Source organism: Nesoenas mayeri, assembly GCF_963082525.1.
Source record: "Nesoenas mayeri genome assembly, chromosome: 6".
Taxonomy (NCBI): Eukaryota; Metazoa; Chordata; class Aves; order Columbiformes; family Columbidae; genus Nesoenas; species Nesoenas mayeri.
This window is the reverse complement of record NC_137545.1, coordinates 22277633-22290691: the sequence shown is the minus strand read 5'-3', so window position 1 is coordinate 22290691 and position 13059 is coordinate 22277633. Positions and strand designations below refer to the sequence as shown.

The following is a 13059-nucleotide window of genomic DNA, read 5'->3' as shown; positions in this document are numbered from 1 at the left end:
CAGATGGAGAAGCTGAAACACTCAGAAGTGGAATGATTAGCTGGGGTCACACAATGCGTGAACCGCTATCACCCAGGATGCAGCAGTGCTCTTGCCTCACTTGGGAGCTGTTTTGACTACACTAAAGTCGAGAGTTTTGCCATTGATTTTAATAGCTTCACAATTTCACCCCCTAATTCACACTCCAGCCATTTTTTGACAGCCACCACTTCATGTAAAATTTCATCACCTAGTTCTCAGGGGGCAGTCTGGGCATCTGGGGGTGATGGAAGCACAGGAGAGCCCACCCGGTCCTGTTTGTCTGGAGGCATTCCTCCTGGGAGACCTGGAGCTGGGAAATGTTTGTAGAAATTATAAAAGTGTCTGGAAACGAGTGAAAGAAATCTTCCAGAAGCTCATTAATCTTTAATTTCTCTTCAGTTTGCCTTGCAAGTAATTGCTCTGTACCTATAGCACAGATGAGAGAGGCAGATCTTAAAACCCAGCAACCTTGCTGCCTAATATTTATTGTCCTTTTTCATCTTTGTCATTATACTTTGTTTCTCAAGAAGTAAATGATTTCAGGTAAACATACTATTAAAGCCATGGATACTAATAAAACCAGTAATTTTTGTGAGAGACAATGCAAAAAAGGCTTTATTCTTTTGTAGATTAAAAAAATGCAGCAGCAGAGAAACCTGTGATAACACTGGCTTGAGATTCCTTATGACAACTCTAGTTGCACCTCGATCAGAACATCAGGAATTCTCACAGCAGAGTTAGCATTTTCTGACATTTTATTCCATGCATGGAGTGTAGTTATAGCAGCTGTTTCATTGTGGCAGAGAAGTAAAAAAAATGACAGGAAAATAAGACATCATTAGGCATGTTCTGGGGGTTTTTTTGTGCACTGGTCATAGTCTGTTTCAATATTCTTTTTCCCTTTGACATTCACAGTGAAGTATCATTTTTGGTAATAGCTGAACCATTTTGTGTTAAAAGGATGGACATTTACAGTTTGTCAAAGAAACATTGTAGAAGTGTTAATAATGCAGTTTCAATTTAACTTTCTGAAATAAATTTGCAACGTTGATTGTATTTAAACATTTAAAGGGACACGTTTTCCTGTTTATGCTATTAATACATGTAGATTACTGAAGAAAAGCGATTTTAAAATGTGGTTTAAAATGCAGCTTAGTCTTCACATTGTATTACATTTAAAGAATACAGATTTTTAAACAGTCGTCATTATTTTGAATATTTTGATAGTAGCCCATTTGCTGACAATATTAAAAGCATTTTACAAAGATAGAAATTATTAGTATTCCTCTCTCCAAAAAGGGGAAAATGAAATAGTGTGATTACGTGATTTGTGTAAGGTCGTGCAATCAGAAAACAAGAATAAAACTGAGCTGTCTTAACCACTGGTTGTGAGAATTTCTACTAGTCTGTTTTCCTTGGTTTACTTAGTCTGCAGTTAGTTACATCTATAGGTATTTAGATTACAGGTGCTGTAGTTTTATGAAACTCAGAAGATTTTTTTTAAATGTGATTAATTCCTCTTTCTGTGGAAGTTCCCTGATTTTGCAAACATCCTCATGACTGTGTTTTCCTCTGTCCGTATCTTGCCTGCTTCCCACTTGTGTTGTTTATGGATGTTTCTTAAGAAACTCTGTGGGTGTCATTTGTGAGCATGGGTGGTTTGGTAATGCAATTTCAGACTATCTAGACTGGCTACAGGTCCTTTTAAGTACTTGAATGGTTTGGTAAACAGAGATGAAGAGCAGCAACAAGTGCTCTTTCTGGGTAATTTCTCCTCTGTTGATTCCAAAGTGTTGCTAAGGCCCCTACAGAGCTGGCATGAGGTCAGTCATCGTCAGTTTGGGACTCTTCCAGTTGCTCTTGGGCTGCCTGTGCTGTCCTGCGGAGAGTGCTGGGTGGCACAGGTTGGTGCTCTCAGCTGCTGCATATGTTTGTGAGGAGATAGTGAAGAGGTGACTGAAATGTTTGCAATGTGGTAGTGATGATTGTATTTCTATTTCCACTTGTATTCTGGAGGAGCATGGTAAGGTCTGTGCAGATATGACGGTGGTCTGGGTTGGACAGAGCGCAGTCCTAGTGACGTGTCCCAACCATCAGAAGTCCCTGTGGCAGGGAGCGTGTGCGAGGTTTCTTATATACTGTGGACCCTGGAGGGTTGACTAGAGATCATGACATAGGTTCTTTTCTGATGACAAGCGCTGGTCAGTGTATCAGCATGTTCCACATAGGGCTACTCCAGAGATCCAGCACAGGCTAACAGAGCACAGAAATTCCTACAATATGGGGTATATTTTCCTTCAAACTTTGCAAAAAACACTTTTCAAAGGACCTTTTCATGACAGGATCTCTGGCCAGTTGCTCCTTGGATGTTTTTCAGCAAGCTGCATTCACGACGTGAATTGTTTTACCAACAGCATTGTAGCAGAGGTTGGTGCAGTCTGCATAGACACACTTTTCTGCAGATAGAAGTAAGACCAATGGAGTTGAATTAGGATACTCTGTCCAAGACTGCTTTCCATGTGGAAATACACTCCTGCAGCTCTGATACTATATGCTCAGCTTTATCCCTGCTGTATGGTCATTCTGTACTTTGTATTGGAGAAAGAGTCATCTGTGCAAAGGCCTTTCATCTTTGGAATTCTTTTCTATACCTTTGATCTGAAGTAGTTCAGATCAATAACATATTACAAAAAAGGCAACTTTTTGGAAATGAATAATAGGAATAGAAGGCAGAAGTGTTGTGTGGGAGGGTTGCGGGGACTTTTGCTAATTCTCAGCTGTATCTTACTGACCGGCTCTACTTTCCCCAATATTGTGGGAGGTTTGCTTTTTTTTTAATGTTTTATTTCCTCCCATGTGAACCAGGTAGGGCACTATTAGACTTTCTGGATTCAAGCATGACAGTCATAAATGGCAGTCATCAGAAGTTGTTTGGAACCAGTAAGAGCTAAAGATGCTCTGCTTCCTGAAATGCACTGAGGAGAATCAAATGCTTGACTCCAAACCCATTGAGTCAATTAGGGAATTCCTGGTGATTTCAGTGGGCTTTGGATTAGACCCTAAATCACCAATGGCAGTAAATACTGGGGGTGTAGAACAAGCAGACCTCATAGTGAGGTGGCTGTTGCTGCTGCTGCCTTTCAATGTGTGTGGCTTTTGTCCTTTGTTTCTTCTGGATCCCCTGCCAGCCAGCAGGAAAACAGATGTCACTTGCAATTCTTTTCGGTGCCCTAGTTGGAAATAAAGGGATCAGCAGTAGTGCACAGGTTTATCTGGTCACCCTGGTAACCTCACATGCCATGCTTAAATCCAATAAATACAGAAACTTGTTCTGTCTTCAAACATGAGCTATGCTGAGGTCATTGGAAAAAACAATTCATTGGCTTTTGTTTTATTTCATCTTAGTTCTTTGCAGTACGGATTTCCTACATTTCTCGTTTGAGAGTAGTAAGTTAAGTCACCTCCATCATTTGATTCTATAGATCTAAATTGCTGTAGATTTAAAGCATTCATTCCTATGTAAAGACACAGAAGAAACATCCCTTTACAGCTATTTAACAAGGGGAGTAGAAAAAACTATTTTTAAAAGAGGTGTTCTTGGATTTTATTTAGCAGATTCAAATAACTTGACAAATATAGACCTCATCTTTGGTCTCTATTGTTGTTCATTATATTATTTATTATTTATTTGTTTGCATATGGCTTGCTCAGTGATGTAAGAATCACAGAAATAAAGGCAACGATTGCCCTATAGTTTATAATCTAAAGCCTATTTCTCCAGAGATTAAATGTGTGCATAAAATTATATACATGAATCGTCCTATTTAAATCCATGGTATTGCTCTCATGCATAAATACTTGAATCTTCAAAGGAATAGAGACTAAAATTGTTACTTTCTGTGCTTCAACCCAATTTAAATAGGGAGTTTTGTGATTGCCCTCGTGAAGGGTTTGGTTGAATGGCCCAAATGTGCATCCATAAATGTACAGATATAGAGTTTATTAATGTTAATGTTGAAAACCATTCACTACAGTTTCTTATTATCATTTTCTGCTTCCCCCTACCAACACCTACAGCTTTCCCATCTTCACTCTCCAGACCCATGTGCAGCTTCTCCCCTACGGGGGGATCAGCAGATCACAGTAAACAGTTTGTGTGCACTGATTGGGAAAGGGCATGAAGTAACTATAGCTGAAGATGGTATTGCTGTGTTGCTTCATCTAATGCTGAGGGAAAGCTAAGAACAGGTACACTTGTCACCACAATGGTCAGGAGAAGAGTAATAATTTGTAAACTCTTCTAATTGACTTGCATTTTTGACCTCTTCACCTGATAATTTTTCCCATATTCAGAAGTCCTGAAAAATGTGATAATCAAGTAGTTGCAGTCATACAGCTCCTTGTGACATGTGTACACTTTAGTCACATTAATTCTTAAAAAATACCAGAACATGTTAAGAAAGTAATTAAACACACTGTTCACTCTCTGCTGTTTTATAGGGAGAGTTACTTCTTTTTTTCTAAGCGCTTTCTAAGCCTCCCTTAATGGGAGACCCAAGATTGTAAAGTCTTACAAAACATTTCTTGAACTTCAGCCAAGTTGTGACTGTTGTCCTAAGGTCCCGCAAGTTGTTGCGGGAACACCATATCTCTGGTGTTACATTTCCCTGCCTTTGAAGCATGACAACCTGTTTTACAGCAAGCTCAGTCCAAGCCCTGTGGTTCCATTTGCTGCAGTTCATCTTGTTGCTAGAGTAGCCAGAGTTCACTGCAGTAGCTTTGGCAGGGTGTGACTTTGGGAGAACTCTGTGCTGAGCATGACTTTTGGGGAGTGAGTGCCTTGGGCTTGCTGCTCTGCGGGCTATATTATTGATCATCTCTTTAAGCACCACCTTCTGGTTGAAATAAATTTAGTCATGTAAAGGTGTCCTCAAAAATTGCTCAGTGCCACACAGTGAGGTTAAAAGGTCCTTCAGGGAAGCACGTCCATCCCTGAGCCACACACATGATTCACTACAGCTGTATCGCTCCTGATAGATACCTCATGGACCATCCTGGGCCTCAGAAGGTAGAGGAACCTACCTCCCTGGCCATCTGTGCCCCTGTCCACTGTCCACCCTCTTAGCAAAGCTTCACCAATGTCTAACCTGAATCTCTCTTCCAGCAATTTAAACTCTTTATTTCCTGATTTCTGCAGGATGGACTAGGTCACTTCTTTCTTATTTTCAAAGGCCTTTTAAATCTGAAGGCTTTTTTATTGTACTTCTGCTAAGAATTGCCTTTTTCTTAGCTGAAATACTTTGACTATTTATGTTGTGCTTGTTGATTATTCTTGTTGCTCTCCTCTAAATCCTGTCCAATTGGTTTAGATACTTTTGAAGTAAAGTGGGCAAATGAGACCCAGTACTTTAGCTTAGGTCTCAGCTGACTGAAGCAGAACTGCATTATTTATCTCATCTGTTGCTACATGCTTACTACTCGCTTTCATGCAAGCGTGACATTTCTTACCCAGTTCTGTTTAATATCTGTTATAAACTGGAACTCCTACTAAGACACTTGTTTCCAACCCTGCCTTTATATAGCTGCTTCTGCCTGAAAAGTAGTCAGCACTATCTCTGTTACATAGTAGCATCATATTTTCTTAAAAATGTCAAATGTGTATCAAACTGTGAACTTTTTCTCCAATGTACATGCAGCCCTCTCGTCCTGAAGTCTGCAGAATCAGTGTACCTGCTACTTTATCCTATGTTAATATTTAATACTGTCAGATGTGATATATTCTTGAGAAGACTTCTCAGAACAGATTTCTGGTATGACTGCCAGTTGAACGGAGCTTCACTGGTAATTGCTTTCAAAATATACTTTTCCAACTGGCTTTGCACTTATTTTATACAAATTAAATCTGCCCTTTGCAGAAGAGATTATCATATGAGACAGTGCCCAAGCCTTACTAAAGGGTTGAAAAAACTACTTCTTCCCCAACCTCTGTATTGCTCCTTGTTCATGGAAGGAAATTAGATCAATGTTGCATTATTTGCTCTTGATTAATATACATCACATGTGACTCATCTCCCTGTTTTTTTCCAGGTGCTTACAAACTGACTTTTTCTAGGAAGACAAGTTAAGCTGACTCATCTATAATTTTTCAGCTCCTCCTTCTCTCATTTTTCTGTCTTCTGGTTTCCTTAGTCCCCTAGAATTGTCAGAGGTGCCTGCTGGTGGTTCCAGGATACCTGCAGCCCTCTTTAAGTTTCTTCAAGCTCTGCAAGTTTCCTGCATGAAATTCTACAAACCAAGACAGGCTTAAAATAGCTGATTTATATAATATTTTATCATCTGTTCTTTTGCTTTTTCAGGCTGATATTTTACTCCTTTCACTTTGCTACTTAGGATATTGGCCATCTGTCTGCCACTGATCTTTCTAGTGAACACTGGTACGAAAAATGCATCAACTGCTTCTGTTAATAGATTTCCCTCTGTTGAGCAGCGGATCAACATTTTTCCTTCTCTTTGTTTTACTACTAATGTACTTGTGGAATATATTTTATAGCTCTTGAGATTTCTTGGTAGATCTGTCTCTTTTTATGCCTTTGCTTTTCTAATTTTGTCCTTCATTATTCAAACTATTTTTTGAACTTGTCTTTCGTAAACCCCTTACTCGATCCTTTCTGTACGTTTCTTTCTTGTATTTCAGTGAAGAACTCTTTCTTTTAGCTAAGTTGAGGCTTTACTACAGCTTCTAGCTCTGTGCTAGGATATATTGTATGCGAAGTTAGTTTTGTTTCGTTAAGTAACCACCAGCTCTCTGACTTCTTTTACCTTTCACTTGTTCCCCCATGACCCACTCCAGGAATTTAGCTGTCAGTATTCTCTTTTTGTGGAAATAATTCTTCATTGTCCATTGTTTCTAGTTTGATGTTCTTACTTCCTTCTGTAAAGTTCTGACACTGGATCATTTTTGTGATCACCTTCACCCAGGTTACCTTCTGTCTTTGCAGCTGATTCTTCTGCGTTGGTCAGGATCAAATGCAGGCGGACAAGTTTTCCTGCTGCTTTCTGCTGGTTCTTGTGCTGCGCCTTAACCTTCACCTTGGATGTTTGCTGTACTTTCAGATTGAATCAGATTTCTTCTAAATGCTCTCTTATATTCTGTTTTGATTAGGATGGGAGATTTATTGACAATTTTTCATCCATATTCATTTTTTCAACTATTAGTTTTGTGCACTGTTGTAGCTTAACGGACACCCTAAAGAATATAAATATAATTAATTTTCACTAGTCTACTGCTGTAAAATTCTCTTATTTTTTGTTTTATGCATTTTAACTCTCCTTTGAAGTGTATTCCTAATTAGAATTAAAATCTGGAAGTTAGATTGAGTATATTGTGCTTTATTGATTTTAAAAAAACCTTTTATGAATGTAGAATTTAAAAATAGTTTTCATAATGTCTTTAATGCTGATTTGACCAACCATTTAAACGTATATTTACCTTCAATCTCATTGAATTTGATGAGAACTTGAAATCCTTTCAAAAGAAAATGGAAGCAAAAGTTATTAATACTCAGAGTGAGATCTCTGTTTTCAGTGTGCTCTTGTGTTTCAGAGAGCAGCTATAAAAGGGTTGCCAGCTAAGCCCAATCATAGTTTAGAAAAGACAGATAGAGGGAGCAGAGCACTTTCCTCGTTCCCATTTCTTGTGCAATGCTCTAAGGGAGAGGAGAGCGGAACAGAAAGACGTGCGGAAGGAGGAGAGGGTTTCTGTGGTGGGGATCCAGCGGCAGGCACAGCCGCCCCGGGAGGAGGGTGACTGTGCCCACTGCGGGTCAGGAGCAGCAAGTGGACGTGCTGGCTGTGCCTGCGTAGCACCAGATCTGGTGTGAAGTTTGGCCATTGCACACTTCATTAATACCTTGGCAAAGTTAACATGTGTTTCTTATTCATCTTCACATGTCATGTCACTGTTTTAATGCTGAGTAGCATTAAGAGCCAAGTTTGTCTTCAGGATGCCTTCAAAGAGCTTTTTCTTCTCATGTCACCTGAGCAGAGCTTGGACTTGAACCTCATTCTTGTTTTTTACAACTCCTTTGTTCATTTTTTTAATTTTAGCCTTTATTTTATTTTACTGCTCAACCTTTAAAAATTTATTTAATTTCATTTTATTTTTCAGACACCTCCTATTGAACCTCACATCCCACCTCGTCCTACTAAAACCATTACACAGGTAATAGGACATAGGTGTGCTGTAGAGCCAGGCTGTTAGACAAATGGAAATAATTCCTATTTCCAATGGCGTGATACGTATCAGCTGAAGTTATGCTTTCTGTTAGATGTGATAACTATGTGAAACTTAAAAACCTGAATATATACTACACTGCTCTGCAAAAGTAAGCATCTGTGCAAGGACTTTAAATTTAGGGAAAAGAGAACTTGTGTTTTGTTTTGCAGAAGGCAGTATAGAGGTTGCAGAAATTTTAAAATCTGTGTATCTTAGTCCCTTTTTTTCTCTGTGATCACCAAGGTTCCTTCAGAAAAGATCCTCAGAGCTGGAAAGATTTTGCGGAATACAATTCTATCCCGAGCTCCTCACATGATAAGAGATCGTAAATACCATCTGAAGACTTACAGGTGTGTGAGCTGATTGTATAGAGGTCTCTGAATTTTTATGCCTGCCGTCCTCTGATTTGTGATTTATGCCTTACCATACTTGCAGGTCTCAAAAGGTCTGAAATTATTCTGTGAAGCTATTTGAATCTGGATGTTATGCAGTTTTTAATGGGCCTGGTAAATCTTTTCTGAAGTAATTTGACTGGAAATTGAGTCCATGATTGTGAACAGAGCATTCACTTACAAAAACTCTTCCAAAGTTAATAGCATAGTTAGCTGGAATATTGTGTGCAATATCAAGTTAAAATGTAGATTCTGTTCTCTTAATATATCAGTAAGAGATAATAGGAAAGTTCATTAATATATTATGTTGCTATACTGATTGCTACAGCGGTGTTGCTCAGTGTGGAGTTCTGAAAATTCACCTCATGAGGAACATTCCTTATGCAGATTTCCTGCTCTGTTTAAAATTATTTCTTTTCAGTGTATTGCCAGGCTTTCTTATTTTCCTGCTGGTGGCAGCACTGTCTTGCTCAAGTGGGATAACAATGGCAATTGTAGAGAAAGCGTTGGACTTCAAGGAGTCAGGATCTATCTACTGTTGCCTTAAGAATCAATCAACTTGGTTTAGTGTCAAATGTTTAAATCAAATATATAATGCATTATTCAGAGTATATTTAAATAAAAAATGGTTTCAAATATCTGAGTATGTCTTTTTCTAAAAAGTAAATCGATATGTTGCTGATTGGCTTTTGAGGTAAGTGCACTGATTTTCCATATTTCAGTCCAAAATGTATTCAATATGTTGCAAGGTATTTGGAGCTTGTGAGGTGATCTGGAATGTACCATGACATGACATTGCTCGTGGTTCTAGAAGAACAAAAGATCATGTCTGATAAATGAAGACCAGTGCTGGTCCAAACAACTACCCGATTTTATCTTATGCATAACTGAGAAAAAACTCTTACTGTTCTGTCCTTGGGTTTTTAAGCATGAAATGTCCAAATTTAGGTTTGATCCAGGTGAGGGAAAGTTTTATCATCAAAATGAGATTTTAAGTGAAAGCATTATTTAAGGTGAATTTCAGCATTATCTATTTCTTTGAAGTCTGAAGGTGGTGCATGGAGAGTGGAGCCACAACAGCTTGTCTAGCAGGACTGGCCAGCTTCCTCTCTGATCTCCGTGTGGTCAGTTACAGATTTGTAAATTTTTTATCACACTGTATATTTACTTCTGCTGAGCTAGAGAGTGTTATGACAGAGAATTTTCTTTAGTGACCATCCGGCTTGTTGGTTTCCCCCCTTCCCTTCTGGGCATTCTTGAGACCTTGAGACCTGCTGTTGTCTGCCTCTGGCTCAGTCCGGAGCTGCGAGGTGACCAGCACCAGCATGAAGGAACCTCAGAAACCCTGTAGACTTACAAACCAGTGTCCCCAAATATAGCAGGACTGGAGTTTGGTTACAAATGGAGAAACATCCTTGTAACAGTCTTCCCGTGGGGGCTGTTCTCACTAGCAAAGCTTTTACAGTGCTAGATGATTAATTTCATGCAGGATTCTGAAAAATAGGAGGCTTTTTCTATCCCACGGTATACAGAGAAAATTTCCTTAGAAATCTGGGCTGGAGGTTGTTGCCGTGGTGTAACAGGTTTTGTACCAGGTCGCACATGCTCACTCTGATCCTCTGAACTTTGCATTTCACAAAATACTTCTTGTTCTGCTGAGGTGATGCTCTCAACACTGACCACCTTCGCTGGCATTTCAAGCATATATGCGTAGATGTGGTAGCATCGTATCGTCTGTAGGAAAATTGGACTAAGGTTTTAAGATGTCACTGTTCTTGCCAGACACTGTGTGATCTCTTTCTTGGCTAGTTCCCTCTTCATTTGTCTCTATTTATTTGTCCTTCAGGCAATGCTGTGTGGGGACAGAGTTAGTTGACTGGATGATGCAGCAAAGTCCTTGTGTCCATTCACGAAGCCAGGCTGTTGGCATGTGGCAAGTATTGCTGGAGGAAGGTGTTCTTAACCATGGTAAGATAAAGAAAATCACCGTCTTGACTAAAACATGGGCAGTGTGTGACATCAGTGCCTCTGTAGGTTTCTTTCATGAAAAAGAAAGGGATCATGAGCCCAAAAGAAATGCTGCAGAGCAACCTCTTCATTCATAAGTGCAACACGCAGACAGTATTACATGAATCTTGCTACCAATTATACCTTTTCAACTTATGAGAATAATGAAAAGTAAATGAATAATTTATAATAACTTGAATTATACTTAGGAGTACACTGGCTTGTGATTGTATCTCAAGAGCTGTATAGCACTCAGGCCAAAACCAAGAGGTGTATTACCATACACAAAACTGATCTTCATCAAAGATATGCAGCATTTGGAAGTGAATGTGTTTGTATTTGCTGAAATCCATAGTTTTGGAATAATTTTCACTGATTTTGGAAATGTTCCCAAATTCAGCATTCCAAGTATTCCAAGTGCAGAGACTTGGGATTTTCTTAGTTTTCTGACTGTACTTTATGTTGACTTTCAGTTTCCATTTGGCAGGATTTACTTGGTAACAGGATATTATAGCCCTCAGAAGGGTAGCTTTGCAAAGCAATATTACTATTGAAGCTTTGCACATACGGTTTTATTAAGTTCAGAAGAACAGCTGTATTACAGTACACTTCCATTTATCCTTTTTTGTGCTTCCCATATCGCACAGAGAAATTTCCACACTGAGAAGACAGATTGTTTCCACTGCTTCCTTACTCTAAGGGCTCTAGCTTTAATTCCTGCCAAATATTCCCTTGAACTCCCAGGGGCAAGCTGTTGCAAACTGCATCACAGTATCTAGCTCAACACATCACTCTGACTTGCTTGGAAGACCAAGGGTTTGTCCTTCACCATATCATAGCCTCTCGTTAGTAGTTGTCTCTTGGTAGTCTATCCATTAAGTTTTTCTACCAGGACAGGTCAATGAACTTGCCCCTGAGATTATATCTTGATGATGTACATTTCTGGTGCATCAGAAAGAGTTTAGATGCTTTTGTTATCTTTTAGCCCTAGTCTGAAACATGTAGGGGAAAGTGTTCACGCTAGAGAACGTCTTAGAATTTCCTGATGTAACTGTTTCCCTCAGCGTGAATTGTTTGCTTAAATGAAGCGGTTTGAAACAAGAACAAAACCAGATCTAATAAGATAAAAAAACACACGTGCGCACACACATGTATATATACATATTCACAACACACATATATTGAAGCCTTTTGTAAATTGTTTGTAGTACACAATTTAGAAGTGTACTCTTCAAGCAACATAATATGGACATATGTGAGAAATATAGGTGTTTCATACTCTTGCAGTTTCTCTTTAGATTTCTTTTCCTTCTTAACCAATATATCTGTGATAGATACAATGCTGCACATATTTCCACAAGGTTAACTTGAATGAGGAGAGCTTAGTGTTTGATATTTTATGTTGTTTTCAGTGGATCAGGAACACCACTTTCAAGACAAGTACTTATTTTATCGATTTTTGGACGATGAGCATGAAGACGCCCCTTTGCCAACTGAGGAAGAGAAAAAGGAGTGTGATGAGGAGCTACAGGACACTATGCTGTTTCTGTCTCAGATTGGGCCAGATGCTCATATGAGGATGATTCTCAGAAAACCGTAAGCAGATTAATGAGTTAATATTATACATGGGTGTTGCTTGTGACATGGAAACAAGAGAAATCTACATTTATTGCCAGGCATACTTTGGCCAGTTATTTCACTTCAGTGCCAGTTCGTTTAACCTCTAAATTTTTAGAGTCCATATTAAGTAATTTCTAGTCCTTATTAATACTTTATGTTGAACTCTGTGTTGAGAAGAACCATCAAAGGCTGTGAATGCCGTCATATTCACCTTGAGGAAAATGCTGCATTATGAGTTATTATTTCATTTGCAAGTCTCCCCAAAAGCAAGTTGCAGTTAATGGAAGAGTCCTGCTCCGTTAACACTTTGTGTAGATGTGCCATTCAATTAACCATGCTGCTTTCAGTCATTGTGAGCGGGTGGAGTGGTAGGACGGTAGCACAGCAGGTACCTTTCAGTTACAGTTGACAGTGGCAGCCATTAATTAGGTTCATCCTTGGGAGAACTTTATTGAATTAGGATAGGCTGGACTTAGCCTGTTGTAGTTTGCTAGCAAGGTGTGAAATGTGGCTCTGTGGGTTTATTTATCCATTCTTGTTGTTATAAAATCGATACACTAAAAAAAAAATGCTTTCTGTACCTAGGCCACAGAGGATGTCTGTCTAACCTTTTCATACCTATCAGATCATGTCCTCTCACTCATTGGCTGGCTGACCATCGTTTCAGCAGTACGTTCTGGTCACACCAAAACTGTGCTAAAGGCCTTTTTTACAGGCAGCTTTATAGTGATTTCAGAGCAACCA

At 39.1% G+C, this 13059-nt stretch overlaps 1 protein-coding gene across 2 annotated transcripts in view; it reads left to right on the top strand.

The window, feature by feature from the left end:
• RAPGEF4 (Rap guanine nucleotide exchange factor 4) overlaps nt 1-13059 on the top strand; it is a gene marked incomplete at both ends in the record, with an annotated part of 145115 nt that overhangs the window by 81928 nt on the left and 50128 nt on the right. For both annotated transcript variants that reach the window (XM_080346775.1, XM_080346774.1), the window contains 4 exons: nt 8189-8242; nt 8540-8646; nt 10535-10656; nt 12108-12291. In XM_080346775.1, the coding sequence (XP_080202901.1) occupies nt 8189-8242; nt 8540-8646; nt 10535-10656; nt 12108-12291 (467 nt within the window). The remainder of the gene's footprint in view (nt 1-8188; nt 8243-8539; nt 8647-10534; nt 10657-12107; nt 12292-13059) is intronic.